Source organism: Chelonoidis abingdonii, chromosome 2 (genome assembly GCF_003597395.2).
Source record: "Chelonoidis abingdonii isolate Lonesome George chromosome 2, CheloAbing_2.0, whole genome shotgun sequence".
In the NCBI taxonomy this organism is placed as follows: Eukaryota; Metazoa; Chordata; order Testudines; family Testudinidae; genus Chelonoidis; species Chelonoidis abingdonii.
This window is the reverse complement of record NC_133770.1, coordinates 85,456,309-85,465,857: the sequence shown is the minus strand read 5'-3', so window position 1 is coordinate 85,465,857 and position 9,549 is coordinate 85,456,309. Positions and strand designations below refer to the sequence as shown.

Below are 9,549 nucleotides of genomic sequence, written 5' to 3'. Positions count from 1 at the left end.
GCTTTTCCTGTTTACCGGCACTCCGCATCCGAGTTCGGATTGCGGACCAGAGCGGTCAGTGGTGCACTGTGGGATACCTCTAGGAGGCCAATAATGTCGATTTCCGTCCACACGAACCCTAATCCGAGTTATCACTTTCGAATTTAGCGCTACTCCTCTCATCTGGGAGGAATTCCGAAATCAATTTAAGGAGCCGTTTAACTCGATATTAATGACGTCGTGTGAACGGGTACAGCGTTAAATCGGTATATCGGCCATTAAACCGATTTAAAGTCGCAGTGTAGACCTGGCCTAAGTTCTCACAGCTCACAATAGTCCCTAAGGAGCCATCTGCCTTCTATGGGTAGTTGGAGCACAGTGCATTTCAGCTACTCTTCCCCACCTGTGACATGCTCGCTGCACTGAGAGCTGTAGGGAGGGTGATATAGAAACTGGCTATGCCAGGTTTACAGCTGTTGGAGACTTGCCCACATAGGAGATATCCCCAACAAGAAAGATAAGCCTGATTCCATCCCCTTTGCATCACTGTGTACAGGGTCAGAGCTGGCCAGAGAATCTTGCTCTGTGCCTTTAATATCATAACTGCATACTACTTTTTCCACCTCATTCAGTGACAGAATACCTGGCTCAGAGAATGAGGTAGCTGTTCAAGAATTATTTTTATCTTTGCTGCTCAATGTGTGGCCCACTGCCTCATTAACTTCATACTCTCCAACTTCTGCAGGGAATGAGGAAGGAATCCTACAGGGGAAAAAAAATAAGTGAACATGTAATTCAAGAGGGTGCCATAATGTAAATGCGCAGGGAGCAGAGTTAAAGTACTTCCTGACTTGAATGGTTCATTTTTACAACCTTGATATTTTTCATATTGAATCAGAAGAAACTGGGGCTGAAAGGTATTGGTTATCCCGAGCCTCTTCCATGGGAGCCAGGAGAAACTGGAGCTGGGATATCAGAGGGATTCTATTGTATGATTAAAAACCACTATGCCTGTGAGAAATGCATGTTAAGCTCTTATAACTCAGCAAAATCAAAACAGATTTTCACTGGCCCAGAGAAGGGCACAGCTGCATCCTAGGGATTACATCCTTACCAACTTTTATATTCCTATGCCAGACGACTGGAGCGCAAAAGCTGTGCAGTAAAGATCACATGTTATTTTTTATAATGGCAAAAGGGTATTTTTTACACATTTCCTACACAAAAATAGTTGAACCATTGTTGCTTCAAGTTGCCTAAAGGAATTCACCCTCCTGTGAGACCAGATCTAGAAAATTTCAGCCAGAATGATGAAAGTTTGAGAAAGTTATAAGCAATTGAAAAGAACCTTTAAAATGGAAATAGTTACACACCTTGTGACGCGCCCTCGGGGTACAATCTGGACTGTGAGACCACTGTGTCCCATTAATTCTCCTCCCTGGGCTGTATCTTACAATGTGTTAGTGACAAGCAGCAAAACCCCTCCAGGTGCTGTGCTTACTCAGTCAACAACATGGAGGGATACACCCAGCTAAGTTGCATGAATGCTCTGTAAGACACTCATGAATTATACAGTGAGAGGCCCCAGCGAATTTTCCTAGACTTGCACCCCAGAAATGTACCGTTTTATACAGCTCAAGACCTCTTCTTGAACAGCTCAAGCTCATCAATTAGTTCACCACTTCGTCAAAGGAAAGTGGACGTGCACCAGCCTTTGTGACATGGGGGGGCTAGGTAACCCCCATTTGGCACATGCCCTCTCTGAGAAGTCTCTGGGACAGTTGATTCTTATTGATGGGCCATCAACACATGTCCGGTTGGTCCTGATGTAAATCTGTCATATCAGTTGTTCTTTATTGTCACTGAAAAGCTAATTGTGGGTGTTTCCCACTTACTACATATTTCAGTAACAAACACATAGCAATACTTCATAGAATATCAAGGTTGGAAGGGACCTCAGGAGGTCATCTAGTCCAACCCTCTGCTCTAAGCAGAACCAATCCCCAGACAGATTTTTTGCCCCAGATCCCTAAATGGCCCCCTCAAGGACTGAGCTCACAAGCCTGGATTTAGCAGGCCAATGCTCAAACCACTGAGCTATCCCTCTCCCCCATTATCAAAAATAATATAAAGTGAACACTGTGCACTTTGTATTCTGTGTTGTAATTGAAATCAATATTGAAAATGTAGAAAAACATTCAAAATATTTAATATCAGAGGGGTAGCTGTGTTAGTCTGGATCTGTAAAAGCAGCAGAGAATCCTGTGGCATCTTATAGACTAACAGACNTGTTAAAACCAAGAGAGGAGAAAACCAAGAGAGGAGAAACTGTTTCTCCTCTCTTGGTTTTAACACCTCAGCTGCTAGAACAGGGCCTCATCCTCCCTGATTGAACTAACCTCGTTATCTCTAGCTTGCTTGCTAGCATATATATACCTGCCCCTCAAAATATTTAATAAATTTCAATTGGTATTCTATTGTTATAAGTACAATTAATCACATATTTTTTTTTTTTTTTAGTTAATAGCGTGAGTTAACTGAGATTAATTGACAGCCCTAGAATTTACTATTTTAAAGGGGCATTGTCAGCCAAAATAATGCTTTTGGTCTGAAATTGTTGTACTAGCTGTTGTTTCAAGTAATTTCTAAAATGAGTAACCCTGAAAGAAATTGGAGAACAATAATGTATTTCACTTGGTTCACTTTGTACATTTATCAGTTCTTTGCACATTGTCTGTTCCTCTGTTTCTACTATATAGTGAGTTAGTTTCTTTTATTTGTGGGGATCTTTCACATGCCATCAGGGAACAGAAAAACAATTTTTTAAATCACAAAATTTGGCAGTGGGACTTACAGAAGCTTTTAACAGCTTTAAATTCATATTTTGAAATTGACTAGATTCTAAATTGAGCCCCTCTCTTTAAACAAAGAAAGTACTTTGATTCAGTGGGTTACTTCATAAGAAATTAGGATGCAAAGCACATAAATTTGCATATTAATAAGTGAGATTCTTAGCACTGTTGGTGTCATATTTTAATTATTGTGATCTTTACATATATTTACAGACTGCCTTACATCAGTGACAGCAGTGAACTTACTTACCAACCAGGAGGTTCCTATAGTCATCTCTGCAAAATCAGCTTTTGAGAGCTATATTGATACTAAAATAGGTAAGTGACATTTAAAAATAGAAGAACAACATTGAAGTTTTTAGTTACCATTTTGGAACACCAGAACTGCTGCTGTAAACCTTTGAAGATAATGGCTGTCTTAGGGCCTTTAGAGGCAATATTCTTCCTAATTAAGGGAAAGGGAAAGGAAAGATAGCTACGCAGAATTTGTTATAGGTCTGAATACAAAAAGACAGGGTAATATATTGTAATGAAAGAGAAAAATATTATAAAAAATTAATAAAATGAAAAGCTGACTGTAGTGAGACCCCAAGCTTGAAGACCTCCACATTTTCTCTTAAGAATTATAATACAAGACATGTGAATATGAGTGTGTTTCTTTCTCACACATACCAAAACAGAACAGCATCAATGCTTGTTGTAAAAAATATTTGCCAAAGATCAAACTCATAGCAGTGTAGTTTTGCTATGCCTACCATACAATAGAACCTCCCAAACAAGATATCTTATAAATTGCCTTACTTCAATAAATGTATCAAACTATCAATCCAAATTTGGCTTTATCTAGTTGTATTTGTTTTGATATCAATAAAACAATGCAGAATGTACAATAATTGTGTTTGATCCTGGTCAGTGATCTCAAAGCTAGGAACCTGAATGTACCATCCACAGGGCTCTTAGCTCTGTCTTGCCTTGCTACCTCTCCTAGACTCTCTTCTGCTTCTTTCTTTGCACCTTTCTGCTTTTATGTCCTGGGGAGGATTAGCCTATGTATGCTACCCTACAGGGCAGGACCAGGCTGAGTGGCAAATGTGGAATATTAACCCAAATGTGCAGCTTTCTGGAAAACAGGGGCCACTTCACAGTTCTGATTGAACAAAAAGTCAATAATAAAATACAGAGTTCCTCTTGGTGGGTTCTTGTTAAATCAGTTTTTAAGTTCATTATGTTCTTATAAGTTGCTGAATTTTCTTACGAATTCTTTATTAACAGTTATTAGAAAAAATGGATGAATAAATCAAGTGATGTGACTAGCCTGCTAGCTGTGATATTATGAGTTTCACAGCATGGGTTGGAACTCGTTAGCCCAATCATATAATATACTGTATTATTATGCCCAGTTTAAAATCAGTAAAATGTAGGTGAGTGATATGAATTGTTAAAGTGAGAGATTTTTTTAGGTTGTTTTTACCTTCATCTTATTCATCTTTTTTTCCTTCACAAAAAAATTTTTTAGGTAGTCTTAAAAAGTGTAAAAGCTTAATAGATGTTAGGAAGATGCATCTGAACAACTGTGGGGAAGGACATTGGGGAGGAAAGACAGAAGGGAACAAAACAAAGTGTGTTTTGAATCTTTTCAATTTCTTTTAGAGATTTAAAAAACAAACAAAAAAACCTAACTCAGCTTAGTTCAAAAAAGTGTTTTTTTAAATTTTAAAGATTCCATGTATTGTCTTTCTCTTGTGTTTTCTCTGTCTTTCTCACTGAATCAATCAATGCCTTCCTTTTTGGCATCCCCCTCTCAGCCTTTGCAAAGCCAGCCAGAGTTACAAGATGTTAAACAAACTTGGCTGTTTTATTAGGAGGAGTCCAGATTTTCAAGAGTCTCCAGATTTGCATGTTCAGAATTTTAGCACATGCTTGTTTGTGTATGTATTGAGTTGCTTTGTATACACAAATTGCTTCAAACAAACATTTTTAAATGAATAGGTTATCTTGAAATTTACTTTAGATAAAGAAAGTCAAGCTCCAGGCTGTTAATCTGGAACTTTTGATAAGAACTAAATTCAATTAAAAATATTTTTAAAATATTGTATGAGTATTGATAGGATATTTTACTGCATCTTTATTAGTTTGGGGGTGGTATACCATCAGTATTAATATGACTTCCATGTGTCATATTCTTTATTGACTCCTAGTGAAGATTTGATATAACAGTTCCATTCAACATTTTTGTCATGTACTTCCACTTTAATTTCCAAGGAGTAAATAACTAATATGCCATTGTATTTTTGGGAGCCAAAGAATATCAAAACAATTTCTGGAATAGGAGAGGCCAAATAATTGAGTTTCCCTAATATTACTTTTCATAACAAGCCTTTATTTTGTTCACTGGCACGTACTTTGGTCTTATGTATGCCAGATACCTCCCAGATCTTCCCAGGAAATGCTGGATGCCAACTGTTGAGTTTTAATAGAGGACAGTGGCATCGTCATCTTCTCTAAAGAAAAATAGACTAAAATGTGGGAGCTGCTTTCCTCTATTTGTGCAGCATATGGTAAAACCACCTGTAGTGGATTGCAGAGGATTCTTTGACTTAGTAAGATACCGATATACCATGCTTTAATAGGGGTTTAAGAATGGCAATAGGGAGCTTCTGCTGTGGAGTTTCATATGATTCCATATTTTGGTTTCTTTTTCGTTTGTTCTTTTGTTTTGCATTAGCTATCTGCTTATGTATTTCCATGTATCGACACAGCTGAAATATTTAACATAATGGGTAGTTCTGTGGCTGAGTAAGGGTGTATGTGATTTTTTAATTCAAGTTTGTATTGCGATAATTCTAAGGTGTCTGGGTTTTTTAATTCATTTTTTGAGAGCCTCTAGATCTGTAATATCAACAGTTGTTTCCAAGAATAGGAAGGAAAAAAGCTAACCTGACATTTGGATTGGTCAATATATCTGCTGTTCTGGCTGATGGAGGCCAACCTAGTAATGCAGACTTATTTAAAAAATAGAACAAATGACTCCCCAAAATGAAAACAAGTTAATGTAGAAGGATATACATCACTGTGTTATATAGTATGTCAAACAACAGATAATTAATATTTGAATATAAATATGTATAATAAAAATGGGGATTTCTTAGCTAACCATGAGAATGCAGTCCTTGTAGGTGAAACACAGCAGCTGCTGAATAGATTGCAGCTGTCAGGTGGTAGCATTGTGAACAAGGGTTATTTTAAAATAATACATCACTTTTTGATATTGGTAAGTGGCAGCAATAAAAAGAATTCTGTGTGGGTTAGAAAAGACTAGTATTCAAAATGTGTGAATGTCCCAGGTAATAAGTCATAGTGAGAAAAAGTGTCATCGGTGGCCTTAAATATTCTGACGGAATGACTTATTCTGGCAGCAGTAAGAAATGCTTTCTCTAGCTTTATTCTAAATGTAAGATTGACATTACTTTGAATTGGAATTACTGGAGATGACTTTTGTCATAGCAAAGGATGAGCTTTTAAAAAGAAGGGTCAACAGTGTTGAAGGACATTGTCAAGTTAAGTCATTTTCTTTTTTTAAAAACCTTACCTTTATTTTTAATAACACCTTCAGTTATTTTAAAACAACTTACTATGTATTATGGTATTTGCTTAGCTTTTGCATTTCTCTCAATTTGGTAAATGAAAACAGGTTAGTCAATTTCAGTTTTATTTTTAGTCAATTTCAGACCCAATCACTTTCAGGTTCTCCTGAGCTAGCACAGTAATAATGATTTTTGGGTTGTAAACACTATAAGAGGATGTTTTGTTTATAACGGTTGTCACTGAAATTTCACAAGCTTTTTATCAATTTTGTGAAATTTTGGCAACATTTTACTTGCCAATGTCTTTTTAAAGCCATTGGAAAGAAGTAAGTACGTACCAATAGATGAAAATATTTTCCTCAAAAATATTATGAGGAGCAGCCATGTTAGCCAATTATGGAACTGACTTTTTTCCCCTTCCATGACTAGGAATTCCTAGTACTAATCCAGAAGATGCTGCTGTTGCTCAGAATCTGGGTCTCTCTTTCTCTGAAGTCATTGAAACACTACCAGATGGTTTAGAGACCCTCATCAACTCTGGAGAGGTTGGTGCACTTGTACTGCATTTCTTTCTAAAGTACAGTGATAGTGCATACCTGGAAAATGCCAAATATTTTGTTTTCAAGACTTAGTCTTCAAAATTTTACATACTTTAAAGAACAAAAATGCTATAATAGTGTAAATTTTACAATAGAGAAGGAATAATAAATACCATCATGAAAATGACTTGATGTTTTTTCCCGTTTTTCATTTACACATTTGTTCTTCTTTCAGGTGAAATGTTAATATATTAGTCCCCTTGGTTGTATTCACTGGAAATGTTATTACGGGCCATTTGATTGCTTCGTGGCTGTGTAAGGATGTAACCCTAAACTAACACTGAAGAGCTCTTGAGAGTCTGCATGTATTAATCTGAGGAAGGGGGGATTGTTGTTCAGTAGGAGACAGGTTTTGTGTCTGTCTAACCTGGGAGGGATATTGAATGTTTAAAATATATGAAGAAGTGAAGTATAAAACCACCAAGAATGAATATGTGAGGGAAGGTCTGATTTACCACCCATACTCTTGCAATGTCTGCCTTGAAGTTCTAATATACTGGATGCATTGCAGTAAGGAGAAGCCACCTAAACTGCAGATATCTGGCCAACAGAGGCCAGGAGTGCTGATCAGGCCCTTCCTCAGCAGTGACCCATTCAGCCCATCAAGGGAGTGATCTTGATAGGCTTTCAAGGGTGACCAGAAGGTTCGTGATTGACATGTGGAAGACTGGAACGTGGTGGGTGTAAACCAGAAAAAAAATGGGGAACCTCAAACATGCTTGGAACCTCTGTCCCATCAGAGTTTGAGTGTTGGGTTTCTGTACTATGCATACGAAAAACAACATAATGGGGCTACTACAACATTGTCAATAGTAGCATATATTAATTATCACTCTTTCTTTTTATCAGTTCACAGGCATGACTAGGCAGGAAGCTTTAAAGGCCCTAACTCAGCAGGCCAAAAATAAAGGAGTAGGTGGAGACCTAACAAGTGACAAGTTAAGAGATTGGTTAATATCTCGACAGCGGTACTGGGGAACACCTATTCCCATAATCCACTGCCAGACCTGTGGCACAGTCCCTGTGCCTTATGAGGACTTACCTGTGAAGTTGCCCAATATAACCACCTTTACAGGAAAGGGAGCCTCCCCTCTAGAAACTGTCCCAGAGTGGATGAACTGTTCATGTCCAAGGTGAGCAAATAATATATACTGTCCACTTGCTATAATTCTTCTTGCCATAATATGGCCTCTTACTGTTTCTTAATACAAGCTCTTTTTCTTAATAAATACCTAGTGGAGGGAAAGCTCGGTGTTTTTAAGTGAGAGGAAAGAAAATGAGAAAAATAACATAGTTTTTTCTCCTTCTTTCTCCACTTCTTTATAGTACTGCTTACTTCATCTGTTGCAAGATTTGTTTTCTCTTTCAACAGCAGGGTTAAAGCAAAGGTTGTAGGGTATATTGAGTTGTTTCATTTGCTTTTGTTAAGGAAACTAACATATTGATCAATTAATTAATAAGTCCGACAACAGAGATAAGATGGTGCTACTGCAGTAGAATCTTTTATAAAGGTTTACATGCCTGGTGCATTTTACATGGGAGCAAATAATTCAGGTTGAAGGAGTTAATAGGTGTATGATTCGGATTTTGATCATACAGTTTGTTTCCCAGCTCTTTAAGAAAAAGCATGTAGTTCAGATTTAGGAAGATGTGCATTCATTAGAGAAAACAAGATGTCTCCAGAGCTGTTTGAGTGTTGGGTACATTGGAGTTTGTGCTCACCTTCTGCAGGTGGAGGGAAGAGAATCCTGAGGAATCCCTGATAGAAACCCTTTCCTTTCCAGGCATATAGTGAAACCCCGCTGTCAGCAGCGCTGGCCCAGTGATCAGGGCATTGTCAGGCTGCCATGCTGGAGAACCAGGGACATAAAGTGACCTTAAGGCTCTCACGTTTCATAACACAGAAACTGTAAATCTGTGGCTTTGGAAGGTTAGAGTATTAGCGTGATTCTCATTTGTAATTAGGTGGCTTATACAGAGCAGTTCTGTGGCTAACTGGAAACATGTTTGACTTGTTGATGATATACATTTTAAGTAAAGGAAAGACATACATCTGCATATTTCTGCAAAGAAAATGTCATTTCAGGTAGTTTTTTTTAAACACTGCACAGTAACTTGGTAAGGAATATGGATATTTCAAGACAGTCTGACTAAATGAATTGTAATATTGAAGTAATGCTCTCAGCAATGTCTTTGTTGCCTGCACTCCAGGCTTCCCACTGATATAAATGTCGAAATACCTTTGTTGTGAAGAGGGAACACTAGTTCTTCTTCGAGTGCTTGCTCATATCCATTCCAGTTAGGTGTGTGCGTGCCGCGTGCACGTTCGTTGGAAAAATTTTTACCCTAGTAACACTCGGTGGGCGGGCAGGTCGCCCCCTGGAGTGGCGCCGCTATAGTGCCTGATATATACCCCTGCCGACCCAACCGCTCCTCAGTTCCTTCTTACCGCCCGTGTTGGTCGTTGGAACAGTGGAGCGCAGCTTAGCTGACCTCCGCTTCCCTAGCTACTCGTAGTTCTTGTATATTTAGACA

At 38.1% G+C, this 9,549-nt stretch overlaps 1 protein-coding gene across 2 annotated transcripts in view; it reads left to right on the top strand.

Annotated features, from left to right (window-relative positions):
* The window catches only part of LARS2 (leucyl-tRNA synthetase 2, mitochondrial), a 128,302-nt gene that overhangs the window by 70,661 nt on the left and 48,092 nt on the right, over positions 1-9,549 (top strand). For both annotated transcript variants that reach the window (XM_032803182.2, XM_032803185.2), the window contains exons 10-12: positions 3,045-3,149; positions 6,845-6,960; positions 7,864-8,147. In XM_032803182.2, coding sequence (XP_032659073.1) covers positions 3,045-3,149; positions 6,845-6,960; positions 7,864-8,147 — 505 coding nt within the window. The remainder of the gene's footprint in view (positions 1-3,044; positions 3,150-6,844; positions 6,961-7,863; positions 8,148-9,549) is intronic.